General features: G+C 44.5%; 1 protein-coding gene across 7 annotated transcripts in view; it reads left to right on the top strand.

Moving 5' to 3' along the window:
- Positions 1–16,471, top strand: part of NSMF (NMDA receptor synaptonuclear signaling and neuronal migration factor) — a 137,163-nt gene that overhangs the window by 110,985 nt on the left and 9,707 nt on the right. For all 7 annotated transcript variants that reach the window (XM_029612180.1, XM_029612185.1, XM_029612183.1 and 4 more), the window contains 3 exons: positions 9,838–9,871; positions 11,771–11,841; positions 15,415–15,494. In XM_029612180.1, coding sequence (XP_029468040.1) covers positions 9,838–9,871; positions 11,771–11,841; positions 15,415–15,494 — 185 coding nt within the window. The remainder of the gene's footprint in view (positions 1–9,837; positions 9,872–11,770; positions 11,842–15,414; positions 15,495–16,471) is intronic.

The raw sequence follows: 16,471 nt of genomic DNA, 5'->3' as shown, positions 1-16,471 counted from the left end.
CAAATGAGTTAGACATCTCTACCAGCAGATGGAGAGGGAGTAAAATCTATCACGGACATATAGGGGCAGATTTTAAAACATACGCGCAGGCATACATTTGTGCGTGCAACCCGGCATGCACAAATGTATGCCCGATTTTATAACATGCGAGTTAGTAGGTGAGTCCAGTGTGCATCATAAAAGAAAATCCTAAAAGGGAAATCTTGTGAGCTTGGACCTGAAAGTCATAGCCACAGCCGGCATGTAGCCACAATCATGGAAGCAACCTGTCTAGCGGCTGTCCACACCAAGCCACAGCCTGTCTTTTGGTCTTACTTTGCTTGTAGTCTGATGTTCTCTCTTAGGATGAACTACTGGTTTATCTTAAAATATTCTGATATACGTAGTTTTCTGTCGATAAGCAGGTTGAATTAACCATTACATGTGTGACATCATCTGGCAGAACCAAACGGACTCATGTCTTGAATGTCGAAAATAGTAGAGCTTTGAGCTCTACTGAGCATGTGTGGGAATTCTGTGCGGGCATTGCCTGATGAGCCTCCTCAGCCATTTTTTGTCTGATCATAAGCACAAATGTGTCCTCTGTCTTAATTTTTTCTCTAAATTACTTAAATTCTCCATTTTTTCCATCAGTTTCTTCTGTTTCTGTTGCCTTGCTCCCTCAGTGGCCCCACAAAAGCACTTTTAAGTACTAACAAAAAAAAAAAAAAGAGATATGATCAAGTTTTTCTCCCTCTCAAAGAGGCCGTGCCTCCTTGAGATGTCAGAGAGGAAAAAACCCAACGTGAGCGGTTTCAACCCGTGTATTTGTGTAAGGTGATATCTATTACCAATGACCATGAACTTTGCTATATCTGCTTGGCCTCGGAGCATGACCAGCAAAATTGTTATGCCTGGGGACAAATGTCCTCACAATCACAATGCTCCGGAGCACACTGCATTGAGGAACTGCGTAAATCTTTAGGGAATTGCAGCAAGTCCTCCTCTCACAGTGCAGCGTCATCTGCCTCACTGGGAAAAGGTCGGAGTGACAGTCCATCTAAATCTTCCCTGTCAATGCAGTCCAAAGCCATGGAATCAAGTTCTGCCACTTGCGCTGCATCAAAGAAAAAGCATCTCAAGTCACTGGAGCCACTGCAACCAACATTGTAAAAACATAAGCATTCAAAGTGCGGCACCTTGATGCTGGCACCATTGACACATCCAGTATTGGCGCCATCAGCACAAGCTGAGTCAAAGTATACAGCGCAATCTGCATCAATGCGCTTGATGCAAGATCCTCTGGTGCATGAAACAATCAAAGCCTGGAACATCGTCTTACTAGATGCACTGTGCATCAATAGACTTGATGCATGGTACATTGAAGCACTCTATGCACAATCTATCAAAGCATATGGAGCAAGAAGCATCAAGGCATTTGACGCCATCTGACCACCCAACACAGACAGCATTGATGCATTCTGTCTTGGTGCTCTCGATGCATGGAGCTAAGATGAAGCACCACACCCTCTCAACACATTCTGAAGCCTCAGCTCTTCAACTGCTGTGCTCAATGCAACTGGATCGACGCACATGGCGCAGTAATGATGCAAGTGGCCCCATATTGATGCATAATCCTCAATGCCATCAGAATACAATTGATCTAAATATGATGTCTAGATCTTCAAAATCTTCAAAGCATTCTCCCTCTTCCAAGTTGCCAATCTTAACAGCCAGTCCTATTGATACAGTTATATACAGCGCTTCCTAGATCTGCAGGGAAGGGCGTAAGATTACTCCTTCCTCCTCTAATCACCAGAGCACTTTCTCTGCCTAGGTCATTGGTGGAGGGGTTCCATCTGGAGACTCCAGATCCTATATATTCCGCACTCCTCACTTTGAAGCATCCACAGACCTAATCACAGATGTCAATGCTTGTATCAGAAGAGGATATATCACTGCTTATAGCCAGTCAAAGTCTGTATCAGTCGGTGGAGCAGATTATGTTTTTGGTGAAAAGTTTCTTTTCCATACTATCCATGCAGTCTGGTAAATCTCTCCAGCCTGTCCTTCAAACCCTGGCCTTAGCAATTCCATCTAGCGGAGACCCAGTTTTGCCCATAGGGCTGAACAAGCCCTCAGAGCCCATTCTTCAGGCTGCTTCTTCATCCCACTCCATTGCAGTAGATTCTTCTAGATCAGAATTAATTTACCGTATGGCATCAACTGCACTCCTGATGGAGGAGCCTCCTGAGTCACCCTCATTCTAGTTGCATTCCTGGGTGAGTGATCCTGAGCCCTTGGGTTTAGATGAGGACTCTACAGGTATACCTTCTGATCCTCTGCCGGAGCCACCAGACCATATTTCGCCTCAGGAAGATCTCTCATTTTCTAAGTTTATCAAAAAGATGGGATCTGCCCTGGGAGTCCATATTGGTAGAAACCAAGGAAGACTGTGGCGTAGATAAAAGACCAAAATTTAGCTGTGTAGTCCCTCTCAATGGGGCCTCAAACAGCCAGCTGCACTGCAGCAGCCTTTCTATCATTACAAGCAGCCTTATTTTCATAGGCACCCTTTCTAGACTTATCAACAGTACCATTCTCAGCCTCTTCCAACTCAACATCAGCAACCTCTTTCTGCCAGGCCTAGGCAAAGAGAACACAGGCAGTAAAAACCAGCGCAACCAGCCCACCTTAAACCAGGGCCCAGTTTTTGATCCCTTCACTCAATCCACACCTCTCTGTTCCAGTCGGGGGCAGAATTCAGCTTTTTGTGAAAAAGTGGCGTCTTATTACCAAGGACTATAGGGTCCTTCAAATAGTGAACTCTGGGTACCGCTTGCATTTCTCTTGACTACTGCATCACCTGCATTGATCCCTCTTCTATGCTTCAGCTGGATCCATCCCATCTTCTGCAATTATGCCTGGAAGTTCAGACACTCTTACATCAGCTGACAGTAGAACCCCTGCCTGTGTCCCAAAATACTTAAGGGCTTTACTCCTGATATTTCCTCATTCCCAAGAAATTGGGAGGTTTCTGCTCTCATCTGCCCTGAGAATCTTCACTAAATTGCATGGTGGTGATAGCAGCATATCTGCAATGCCAGGAGATCCAAGTCTTTCCTTATCTGGATGACTGGTTAATCACAGTTCGATCTTGGGAGGTGGTAATCAACTCTCTGCATGAGTCTATCTCCTTGCTACAGAGCTCAGGTTTTCTGATAAACTTCAACAAGCTGAATTTGGTGCCAGCTCAAAGACTGAAATTTATAGGGATATGGATAGATTCATTACAAGAGAGAGTATTTATACCCTGAATCAAGCAATCATCATGCTGTCATTGATTCACAAATTGCTTTTCTCTCAGCAATTGACAATGAATTCTCTTCTACTCATGCTGGGACACATGGCAGCGGCTGTTCATATAGTTCCACTAATTCGCATGCATATTCAATTAGGCCTATGTTCCCAATAGGACCAACTAATTCAGCCCCTCTCCAAGATGGTCCAAATTTCTCAAGACACTGCTCAAGAGGTCAGGTGGCTACAACCTCGTGCCTCTTCATCAGCTTCCTTATTGAATAACATTAACAATGGATGCCACATCAAAGGTGTGGGGAACTTCCGTCAGCTCTTGCCAAATCCAGAGCACTTGGTCCTCCGAGGAAAGTCAATATCAAATCAATATGCTTGAGTTCCGAGCAATAACAAACACATCAGTTGTCTTCATGCACCTTCTTCAGGACAAGATCATTTTGATTCAGACAGACATATTTTATGTCAACAAGCAAGGAGGAATAAGTTCATGGCCCCTCTGCCAGAAAGCATTTAATATCTAGTCTTGCACGGACAAGAATCGGGCACTACTGCAGGCCTCCAACACTGCTCACAGATCGGCTCAGCAGAATATTTTGTCCATATGAGTGGCCTCTGCAACAATCTGTAGCAGACAAAATCTTCAAATTATAGGATCAACAATCAGTGATCTCATAGGAGAACAGCAAGCTAAATCAATTTTGATCAGTTTTTCCAAGCAAACTAAGGCTAGCTCAGGACTCTTTCCTCCTTGATTGGGGATCAAATCTTATCTACACTTTTCCACCGATCCTGCTCATAGCCAGAGCAGCGCAAAAAGTTCTTCAAGATCATACTTGACTGATCCTCATAGCTCCAGCCCAGCCCAGATAAATATGGATCTGTTCCCAGCAGTCCTTCCATTCTGCTGGGAACAGATCCAATGCTATTAACTCAAGGTAACAAAACCTTTTATCATCTCAGCTTTGCTACACTCAACTGAACAGCCTGGATGTTAAATGCTCAGTGACTGTGGATCTCTGGCCTTTTTAGGGGGCAATTTTCAAACAGCTTGCAAAACTACAAAGTACATGGATGCTTTTACCACATTTATTAATAATTATGTGCCACTAATGCCAAAGAGCTCTAGATGGCTTCAATCAAACATACATAATGTTGAGACTAACCATTATACAAAAGACACAAACATGAATAAAGAATAAAACAAATGATTAAAGTTGAAATTTTCCTGTAATACTTGCAACATATCAGCTGTAAGTTAACCTGAATAGATACGTTTTTAGCAGTGCTTTAAAGTTTTTTGTACATGTGGTGGTGCACAACTCCTGTGGTAGCAAGTTCTACAACGTGGGAGCTGCAACAAAAAAAAGCCCAGCCATACGTCTCCATCAGCCGTGCATGATGAACAGTTGGAACGTCAAGCAGGCCCCTCTGTGAAACTGCAAGGCCCGTAATGGATTGTAAATTCGCAACATGCTGTTTGCCCATGGAAACAAATCAAAGGCAAGGAGTTCATGCACCAACCTAACAATCTTACAAGTTACTCATGCTTCAGTCGGTAGCCAGTGCAAACGAAAGAGAACTGGAGAGATGTGATCTCTCAAACAGGATTGGGAGATCAACCAAGCTGCTGCATTTTGAAGCAATTGAAGTGCACGTATTAAGCTGGCAAGTAAATCACATTGCAAAATCTAAAAATGTCATTATTACAGATTGAATGACTAAAGAAAATTGACTTCCAACAGTAAGGATGTCAAACCACATAAGTAGTTTAAAGAATTCTGCCCGGATGACCAATTTGATATGCTTCCTGAAGGACAAGTCAGAATCAGTAATAACTCGTAACCTGTAAATACTAGAGGAGAGCTGAATATCAGTATTTTCAGTCTTTAAAGATGGGGGAGCAGTGATAGAACCTTCATGATGAATAGTTAAGAGTTTGGTCTTTGATACAGTGAGAGAGAGCTGCTTGTATGTCAACCGTTGGCGAATGGCAGAGATGCAGCAAGAAATAAGGGCAGCAGTATCATCCCAGGAAGGCCTGAGTTGGATGTAGAACTGGATATTATTGGCATACATGCAGTATCCAAGGCCCAACCCTGCACGCAATTTGCAGATCAGTAACATGTAAATGTTAAAAAGCAATACCGACAGGGCTGAGCCTTGGGCACATTAATGTTGATACAGTGCCAGGAAGACCTAACTGATCCACACATATTTATTGTGAATGATTTGTCAAATAAGAGGTAAACAAACCAAGTACTAATTCAGTTAATCCAAGCTCTCTCAGCCAATATAACAAGATCTGGTGGTTGACGGTATCAAACGCCAAGGATATGTCTCGAGTTACCAGTGCAGCTTTCTTATAGGCATTGAGGCCTCTTCTAAACAAGTCCACTAAAGAAAGCAATAAGATTTCTGTACTGAGAGATTTACCGTGTACCTAATTGTAAGAGAGAATACTGGGTAATTTCTCTTTAAAAATTGAGTGTAAAATCCCACATTCTTTGTACCTGCTTTTTGTGCAGTGTGGTAAAGCTGCACACATCCTTTGGAAAATCCCATGTGTGCATATTATTATCCTCCCCCAGCCTGATCAAAGTTAGATTAACATCTCTCTGGCAGCGGCACTGGCTCAGGCATACTAGATCTTCTCAGGAGGCTGGGGATGGACTCAGTGATGTTCAGAGGTCCCTTCCAGCCTAGTTTTTTGTGTGTGGGGAGGGGGGGGGGGGGCGGGGCGGGTTAAGGATTCTCTGAAATATCGCAACCTCAAAATAGAGAAAAATCTCAGAAAGGATTTGGGAAAAGAAGTTATCTGCTTTTTTTTTTTTTTTTGGTTTCTCTCAGGTTCTTGTTTGTGATTTTTATGCTTTGCTGTGAGATTTCTGGTTGAGCAGAGCAAGAAGTGGATGACTGTTTGATAAGACTTATTACTACTACTTATCATTTTTAAAGTGCTCCACAGAGCTTACAGTCTAGTCAAGACAAACATATATGACAAGCTAGAGTCTGTGGGAAGTGTATTTATTGTAGACAAGTGCTTAGTAAAGGGCTTTCCAACCCTGTCCTGGGGCCATATCTCATGCATATTCATTGTGGATAGCCTGAAAACCCGACTGGCTGTGGGGTCCCCAGGACAGGTTTGGGAAGCCCTGGCTTAGTATTTAAAAGCAGCCTCAGAAGAGTGATTTTTTTTTTAGGCAGGGCTTGAAATCTTTCCTACTTCTTTCAGGCTTAAAAAAAACCATACAAGCGCCAATAGATGAAAGGATTCAAACCTAATTAAATAGTGTACAAAAAATGTGACATTTCAATTTTCTTCTTCTGTGTTGAATTCCTAGCAACTAGTCTCTTCCAAAATGACCATATCTCACATAAGTGAAAAGGCATTCTCAACAAAGCCACTGTTCCACCTCACAAACTGTATGGAGCTACCAGCTTATAAACTAATCAGCACTTTTGCCAAAAACACTTATGTATGTCAAATGCTAGAATTTCAAAGTGAAGTATCTCTTAAGAAGATATTACCAAATTGCTATGCTATTTTATTATGGCAAGTTCCTTAATAGTCCTGGTATGATAAAATTTTCTTCTATAATAACTATACAATGGCATGCCATTTTGGGGGTTTTTTTGTCCTTTTTATCTTTTTCCTTCCTTCCTAGGCTTAGATTGCTTGCAGCAAATTCATAAAGAGGAATTTATACTTTTCTTGACTAGTCGTTCCTGCCACATCAGCTTCTACCCCTAGTTAATTTTTAAAAGTTCTTCACTCCATAACCTAACAGGCTGATGCAATAATGTGTGCATTAAGAGCCTGTGTGCTGAATTTCATTGCACAGTTTAAATGCACAGGTTAAAAAATGTTTAGACTCCCAATGCAGTAAGCTAATTCTGTGCTAATGCATCGGGAGTTAAAAGTCTGCCTTTAACGTGGGCTAACCACACGTTTTAACATGGGGGGAGAGGGGGCTGAACGGGAGAGAGTGTATAGGAGCATATCTCTTCTTGATCTTCTAATTTAGGAGCATATCTTTTATTGTACACCTAACATAGGAGCATATCTTTTGTTGTGCTTCTAGCCGGCTATCTGGCCACGGTTAGACTAAAAAAAAAAACAAAACAGACACTCTGGAGCAGTGGCGTAGCCACGGGTGGGCCTGGGTGGGCAGGTGCCTACCCAACTTAGACCCAGGCCCACCCAACTAGCACCGGAACTGCAAGGCTGTCGCGGGATCCCATCCCCGCGACAGCGAACAAGAGAACCCACGCCTCGCGCGCCATCACGGCACACATGGGGAAGCGCTGCTGCGGCGTATGGCCAACCGGTCTTCCTGTTCGGGGGGGGGGAGCGGAAGCGCCGCGTGCAGCTTCCGCTTTCACCCCCCAATGCAGGAAGATCAGCTGCCTCTCCTGCTGCCACCCGTTCTCCTGCTATCTTCGGGTCAAACGGCCCGCCGAACTTCCTGTTTGGGGGAGCGGAAGCGCTGCGCACAGCTTCCGCTTTCTCCCCCAGAGCAGGAAGATCAGCTGCCTCTCCTGCTGCCACCGGCCTCCTGCTATCTTCTTCGGGCGTCGGGCCGTATGGTCCTCCGATCTTCCTGCTTGGGGGGGGAGGGAGGAAGCGGACGTTGTGCGCTGCGCTTCCGCTCCCCCCCTCCCAACAGGAAGTTCGGCGGGCAGTACGGCCCGATGCCCGAAGATAGCAGGAGGCCGGTGGCAGCAGGAGAGGCAGCTGATCTTCCTGCTCTGGGGGAGAAAGCGGAAGCTGTGCACGTGCTTGAATGTGTATGTGTGGATGAGAATGGGAGTGTGTGTGGGTGAAAACTGGAGCCTGGGTGTGTATGTGGGTGAGAATGGAAGCTTGAATATGTGGGTGAATGGGAGCGAGAATGTGTGTATATATGGGCGAGAATGAGAGCCTGGGTTTGTGTGGGTGGGTGAGACTGGAAGCTTGAATATGTGGATAAGAATGGGTGCTTGAATGTGTGTATGTGTGGGTGAGAATAGTACCTTAAATGTGTATATGTATGGATGAGAATGGGAGCTTGAATATGTGTGGGTGAGACTGGGAGCATGGGTTTGTGGGTGAGAATGGGAGTCTGGGTTTATGTGTGTGGGTGAGAATGGGTGCCTGGATGTGCGTCTGTGTGTGCATAAGAATATAAGCCTGGGGAGGGGTGAGAAAGTGAGAACTTGAATGTGGGGGGGTGAGGGGGGGGAGAGCATATGAGAGTGACAGCTTGAGTGTGTGAGAGGGAGTCTGTGAGAGAAAGCGTGTATGTGTGTGTGTGTGTGTGGAAGGGAAGAAGACAGTAATAGAAGAAAGACACTGAAAAGGAATTAGGAAATGAGCTATAAGGGAAAAAATGGGAAAAAGAGACCAGGACCAACTGATTAGAAAAATACAAAGATCAGACAACAAAGGTAAAAATATATATCTATATTTTGAGATGTTAGCAATTTAAATATAAGCAACACAACCGCTCTCTCAAAATTTATGGACAGGTAGGAGCCGTGTATAAAATCGTAATAATAAGAAGGCTAAAGTACCACAAATCACCGTGAATTATGTTTGTATCATTAAGTAAACCTCATACTTAGGCGTAGATGTGAATGCTATGCTGCATAATTTGGCATTATTTATCAGTAAAAAAACAACTAGTAGACCTGCATGCCTACAGCCCACCCATGTTAACCTTGTGCCCACCCAAAAAATCAATTCTGGCTACGCCACTGCTCTGGAGTCTCTGCCACTTATCCTCACGAGTGGGAGTGGAGGGGGAGCCCCAGTGGCAGATCCAGCTGGAGAGATGTGATCTCTCAAACAGGATTGAGAGATCAACCAAGCTGCAGCATTTTGAAGCAATTGAAGTGCACATATTAAGCTGGCAAGTAAATCACATTGCAAAATCTAAAAATGTCGTTATTACAGATTGAATGACTAAATGAAAATTGACTTCCAACAGTAAGGATGTCAAACCACATAAATATGTAGTTTAAAGAATTCTGCCCGGATGACCAATCTGATATGCTTCTTGAAGGACAAGTCAGAATCAGTAATAACTCGTAACCTGTAAATACTAGAGGAGAGCTGAATATCAGTATTTTCAGTCTTTAAAGATGGGGGAGCAGTGATAGAACCCTGACCAGGAGTAAAGTTTCTAGTGTTAAGAAAATGTGTGCTCAGCCAGCATACCTCTCTGCAGTGGGAGGGAATGCTTAATGCCCTCATTTGCATGGAATTTGTGCTGAGCTGACCACACATTTTTGAACGCTCATTTTGAGAGTGTAAAACTTCTTACTGCATCGGCAGTCAGGTTTATGCTTATAAAATGTGCGTTCAAGAGCAGGTAACCTTATGTGCTTGGGTGAAAGCACCTTTCTGCATCAGCCTGTAAGTTTGCTCCTCTGACCTGGTTCATGGTTTTACCATCCCTGGGTTTTTTCACAGGAGCTGTTTCAGAGCTGTCTGCGTCTTTTGCTGCTGCTGTAATTCAGCCTATTAAATTAATTCTAAAAACATATTTCTTATTTCAGGACCATGAACATGCAACCTTTGAAGATATCTTAGGTATGTGGTATAAGCTCTTTGCTCTTTGTAACTTGATTAATAATTGTAAGTAGACGTCCGCTTTGCTCTCGTTTGGTGGCAGCCTCTGCACTGTGGCACAGAAGAATCATAACACAAATTTACTGTTTGGTGGCATATGCGTGCCTTGGGTTGATTTGCTTCTTTCAGCTGATCATGGGAAGGGTACACCAGCTGGAATGCACAAGTAAATGCATATCTCATGCTGTATGCATTCTGCACACGTGATAATCATGCACTTCTGTAGAGGAACCAATGAGATGTCACTATAGAGGACAAGACCTCTGCCACTCTGAAGGCCCCAGCATTGCAAGATCTCTACTAGGAGCATATCATGTTCTTGCACTATGCACACGCCACTATGAAGCACCAAATGGACTCATGTCTCAAAAATAGTAGAGGTTTGAGCTCTACCTAGCATGTGCGGGAATTCTGTGTGGGCGTTGCCTTGTGAGCCTTGTTAAGCGCCAAACCACGCTTTATGACGCTTACCCAGGGATACAAGAACACTTAGATTTTGTAGAAAGTATAATTTTTTATTGAGCAATATAAGTATTCTTGGGAGATGCTGGATGCCATTTCTCTGACAAACTGACCGCCAGCATCTCGTTGTATACATGATCTGATCCTTCTTTTATATGTAAAAAACAATACAATACTAGGTCAGAAATTCTGAAAGTGTGTGACCACCTAGAGAATCATTTACATAGGTTGTCGTGTCAACAACATGATAGATTTTTTTTTCACTTGCTATTCTAATGTATCAATAGGCTGAAATGTAAATATTGTGCTGTTCAATTTCTCCCCTTCCATCCCAAGTTTATTTTCCTTGTTTTTTGTAACTTTCCCTCTCCCTTTTTCTGATTCACTGTATTTAAAGTTCAAGGTTCTTATTGAAAATATTGTTTTTTACGTTACGTTATGCTTTACACTCCTTGTTATTTGTAAACCGGGTTGATGTGATGCCTATCATGAAACTCGGTATAACAAAAACAATAAATAAATAAATAAATAAATAAATAAATAAATAAATAAATAATCCCTAAACTACCCTGACCATTACTCCAAGGTGGGGCCCATTTACCATTACTCTTTAGATAATCCTTTGTTCTGTTAAAATATTGCTGTTCAGGGCAATCATTACATCTTAGACTGTATTTACAGATGCCCCTGTTAATGTTGCCCCTGTAATAACATTCTAGCCTGAGGTTCCAACAGTTGCCTTCTGCTTTTGTGACCCTATAATTAGGCATCACAAATTGTCGCCAGCTTCAACTGCTGTCCAAGTGTCCTTGGAATTCCTCCAGGTCAGGCTCAGTAGGACATTTAAAGTTCACATAGCCAGAAAGGCTAAGATAGCAGAGGATTCTGGGTCAGTTGCCATCTCCATGTTGGTCTCAAACTCAGGCACACATATCAGCCTCTTCAGCCATTTTTTGTCTGAGCTTAAGCATAGAAGTGTACTCTGTCTCTCTTAATATTTTCTCTAAATTACTTAAATTCTTCATTTTTCTATCAGTTTCTGTTGTCTCGCTGCCTTAGCAGCCCCACACCAGTGACTTATCTCATATTCAACCCATGTTTAGTGATCCCCAACAGAACCCATGCTGTAGTGGGGGAGGAAAGGATGCGAGTATTGCTACTTAAAAAAGATTTTTGTGGGTTTTGCGATGTTAATGAGCTCATAATGAGCTAATGAAAGGCAAATTTCTCTCTGTAAGGGACCAAGAATCAACCATTTCTAACCCTGCTTTGTTTATGCACTGGCACAGTCACTCTAAGGGTGACTAGATGGTACAATTCCAGCTGACTAGATAATGCCCCTCTGAGTCCCTCATTTCACTGGGGCAAGTACTCACGCCTATGCCAATTTTTCCACAGAGGAAATTGAGAAGAAGGTAAACATTTATCGCAAAGGCTGCAAAATCTGGAAGATGCTGATCTTCTGTCAGGTGCGCAAATTTTAACCATTTTACCAGAGTTTGGATTATTTTGCTAAATTCTCCAGTTACCAATCAGAAAGCCAGTGAAGTGAATAAATGTGTATTAAGTGTGGATACAGGTCTCTGCTGAACCGGCATTTAATACTGAAACCAGAGGGAGTAGGTCAGAGACTCTGCTTTTCCTGCTGGCTTAACTCTATGCATTTAGGGGTTGGGGAGTGTGAGAAGAAGGGTGAGATGTAAGAGGCATTGGCAGGAAGGATCAGGGCTGCTTATTCTTTTATTGAGGGGAGCAGGAGGGACTGGGGATGCTTATTCTTTTATTGGGGGCATCGGGAGGGAGTGGGAGGGATCAGGGCTGCTTATTCTTTTATTGGAGGCATCAGGAGGAAGTGGGAGGGATCAGGGCTGCTTACTCTTTTATTGGGGGCATCGGGAGGGAGTGGGGGGGATCAGGGCTTCTTACTCTTTTATTGGGGGCATCGGGAGGGAGTGGGAGTGATCAGGGCTGCTTACTCTTTTATTGGGGACATCGGGAGGGAGTGGGAGGGATCAGGGCTGCTTACTCTTTTATTGGGGACATCGGGAGGGAGTGGGAGGGATCAGGGCTGCTTACTCTTTTATTGGGGACATCGGGAGGGAGTGGGAGGGATCAGGGCTGCTTACTCTTTTATTGGGGGCATCGGGAGGGAGTGGGAGGGATCAGGGCTGCTTACTCTTTTATTGGGGGCATCGGGAGGGAGTGGGAGGGATCAGGGCTGCCTACTCTTTTATTGGAGGCATCGGCAGGGAGTGGGAGGGATCAGGGCTGCTTACTCTTTTATTGGAGGCATCGGGAGGGAGTGGGAGGGATCAGGGCTGCTTACTCTTTTATTGGGGACATCGGGAGGGAGTGGGAGGGATCAGGGCTGCTTACTCTTTTATTGGGGGCATCGGGAGGGAGTGGGAGGGATCAGGGCTGCTTACTCTTTTATTGGGGGCATTGGGAGGGAGTGGGAGGGATCAGGGCTGCTTACTCTTTTATTGGGGGCATCGGGAGGGAGTGGGAGGGATCAGGGCTGCCTACTCTTTTATTGGAGGCATTGGGAGGGAGTGGGAGGGATCAGGGCTGCTTACTCTTTTATTGGAGGCATCGGGAGGGAGTGGGAGGGATCAGGGCTGCTTACTCTTTTATTGGGGGCATCGGGAGGGAGTGGGAGGGATCAGGGCTGCCTACTCTTTTATTGGGGGCATCGGGAGGGAGTGGGAGGGATCAGGGCTGCTTACTCTTTTATTGGGGGCATCGGGAGGGAGTGGGAGGGATCAGGGCTGCTTACTCTTTTATTGGGGGCATCGGGAGGGAGTGGGAGGGATCAGGGCTGCCTACTCTTTTATTGGGGGCATTGGGAGAGAGTGGGAGGGATAAGGGCATCAGGAGGGAGTGGGAGGGATCAGGGCTGCTTACTCTTTTATTGGAGGCATCAGGAGGGAGTGGGAGGGATCAGGGCTGCTTACTCTTTTATTGGAGGCATCAGGAGGGAGTGGAAGGGAGGAGGGAGTGGAAGGGATCAGGGCTGCTTACTCTTTTATTGGAGGCATCAGGAGGGAGTGGGAGGGATCAGGGCTGCTTACTCTTTTATTGGAGGCATCGGGAGGGAGTGGGAGGGATCAGGGCTGCTTACTCTTTTATTGGAGGCATCGGGAGGGAGTGGGAGGGATCAGGGCTGCTTACTCTTTTATTGGAGGCATCGGGAGGGAGTGGGAGGGATCAGGGCTGCTTACTCTTTTATTGGGGGCATCGGGAGGGAGTGGGAGGGATCAGGGCTGCTTACTCTTTTATTGGAGGCATCGGGAGGGAGTGGGAGGGATTAGGGCTGCTTACTCTTTTATTGGGGGCATCGGGAGGGAGTGGGAGGGATTAGGGCTGCTTACTCTTTTATTGGGGGCATCGGGAGGGAGTGGGAGGGATGAGGGCTGCTTACTCTTTTATTGGGGGCATCGGGAGGGAGTGGGAGGGATGAGGGCTGCTTACTCTTTTATTGGAGGCATTGGGAGGGAGTGGGAGGGATTAGGGCTGCTTACTCTTTTATTGGGGGCATCGGGAGGGAGTGGGAGGGATCAGGGCTGCTTACTCTTTTATTGGGGGGCATCGGGAGGGAGTGGGAGGGATCAGGGCTGCTTACTCTTTTATTGGAGGCATCGTGAGGGAGTGGGAGGGATCAGGGCTGCTTACTCTTTTATTGGAGGCATCGTGAGGGAGTGGGAGGGATCAGGGCTGCTTACTCTTTTATTGGGGGCATCGGGAGGGAGTGGGAAGGATCAGGGCTGCTTACTCTTTTATTGGGGGCATTGGGAGGGATTGGGAGGGATCAGGGCTGCTTACTCTTTTATTGGAGGCATCAGGAGGGAGTGGAAGGGATCAGGGCTGCTTACTCTTTTATTGGGGGCATCGGGAGGGAGTGGGAGGGATCAGGGCTGCTTACTCTTTTATTGGAGGCATCGTGAGGGAGTGGGAGGGATCAGGGCTGCTTACTCTTTTATTGGGGACATCGGGAGGGATTGGGCTGCTTATTTCTTTTATTGAGAGCATCAGGAGGGATTAGGGCTGCTCGTGGGCTACTTACTCTTTTGTCCTGGAGATTGGACAGCAGCGGGCAGGCTGCGGCTGCATAGCCACTTGAGGAGTTGTTTTTTTTTTTATGTTTGTTTTTTTTGGGGGGGGGGGGGGCAGGGAAGCCGTTTTCTGGCTAACTTTGACTACTTTTTTGCCGACCAAAGTTAACCAGAGAACTTTATCTGGCTAGCGCTGATATTTAAAGCTAGCCGGGTAAATGTAAACCAAACCTTGGAATGCCCATATCTTGCCCCTTTTTTATCCGGCTAAGTTTTAGCTGTGTAATGACTTACACGGCTAAAACATAACTGTTTATCTTAGAAGAAGCTTGATTACCAAGGTTTTACCCGGCTAAGCCTTGAACTTAGCTGGACAAGCCCTTTTGAATATTGGCCTCCTCGTGTTTGCCCATGTTAGGGTAGCAGGAGCTAACAGGTACCCAGAGCCAAGGTTATGATAAATGCGGCTACTTTGTGATTTTAAGGCTATGCTTTGTTTGTGCAACTCTTTATTTTACATATTTAGTTATTGCAGCGTGAAAATGGAATACCAACTCCAGGGTGGTGTTTTATGTAACTGAAATTATCATTCTATCAGTTGACATCAGAACTCGAGGATGTCAGCTCCCGATAAGGACACATCCTGAGCCATGTGCATCATTTTATACTCTGCAGGAGCTAAGCCCTTAAAAAAATGCCCTAGTTATTAATTGGATTGACATGAGCTGGAAGCCATAGATCAGATGTATGCAGGTAACTCAAGGTTCTTACTTGTACATGAGAGCTACTTTCTATGGGAATGTCTGGAACTGCAGTTTGTGTGATGATTAGAAATTAGATTTGCTGAATGCAGCTGGGTCCAGGCAGTCACATTAGGAGGTAAAGCAAGGTTTGAGTTTTAGTACAGCAAATTTATGCACTGCTGAACCAGTTACATTTGAATTTTGCCGCCTTTGATCATTTTTTTTCTTTTTACCATTTTTTTTCCAGGGAGGTCCTGGTCACTTATATCTCTTAAAGAATAAAGTTGCCACTTTTGCCAAAGTTGAGAAGGAGGAAGACATGATCCAGTGAGTTCCCGATTCTTCATGTTTTACCTTTTTATTGATTGTCTAGTCTTATCAGGCAATTCTTGGCAGAGCTGTAGCATGCCTGTGGCCAATATGGCCATGGCCAGAGGTGCCGCTACCAAAAAGTGCCGGCAGGTCCTCAACAAAAGAAAAGCAGCACTGCCCCATCGAAATCAGCAGCCACTGAAAGTGGGTACATATTTAGTGGCCGCTACTTAGCCGCAAAAGTCCCGCTTATCTGGCTAAATGTCATTTTATTTCATTTCATTCCATTTATTAAAATATATTAATTGCTTAAAACAATGGCCTGAATGCACTTTGAATATCGCTTTGATTGTAACATGCTTTGAATATCGGGCCCAATGTTTATTTTGGTTCAGCAACTAAACCCAACTGAAATAAACATTAAGCAAACTATAATCTGCATTAAAAGAATATAAAAAATGAATAAAACTTTTGCCTCTGCACATCCCGACTGGAGGGCATTTTTCACTTGCCATTTCAAAGTCTTTTCTAGGCTACAAATCTCTGTATGCATGGGAATGAGAGTTAAAAATCCAGGACCATAAAGATTATTGTGTGTTTGTAGAGCTATCCTTATTCTTTCTACTTAATTTATGTAGAAAACAATCTTTATAAATGTATGAGACACTCCAGATCTGATTAGCCTACATGAAAAGATTTGCTGGGGCTAATTTTCAAAGAGTTTAGGTCCCTAACCTTTGGAGTTAGGCCTCTAAATTAGCCCGTTTGTAAATTTATTATGGCTGAGTCCCTAGATTTAGGTTCCTAGTTTCATTAGGGGCTCTAGATTTAGGATTGTAAAACGTGGGGGGCTACAGGGGTGGCATTAGGGCAGGGAGACAAATTTAGGAGCTTAGCATAGATTTTTCAGAACTAGGAACCTAATTTACAAATCCTAAATCTAGACTTTTAGAGTAATAAATTTATGTGAATTTTCAGCTGAAAACATAGGA

Source organism: Rhinatrema bivittatum, chromosome 8, assembly GCF_901001135.1.
Source record: "Rhinatrema bivittatum chromosome 8, aRhiBiv1.1, whole genome shotgun sequence".
NCBI classification, from domain to species: Eukaryota; Metazoa; Chordata; class Amphibia; order Gymnophiona; family Rhinatrematidae; genus Rhinatrema; species Rhinatrema bivittatum.
This window is presented reverse-complemented; position numbering and strand designations above follow the sequence as displayed.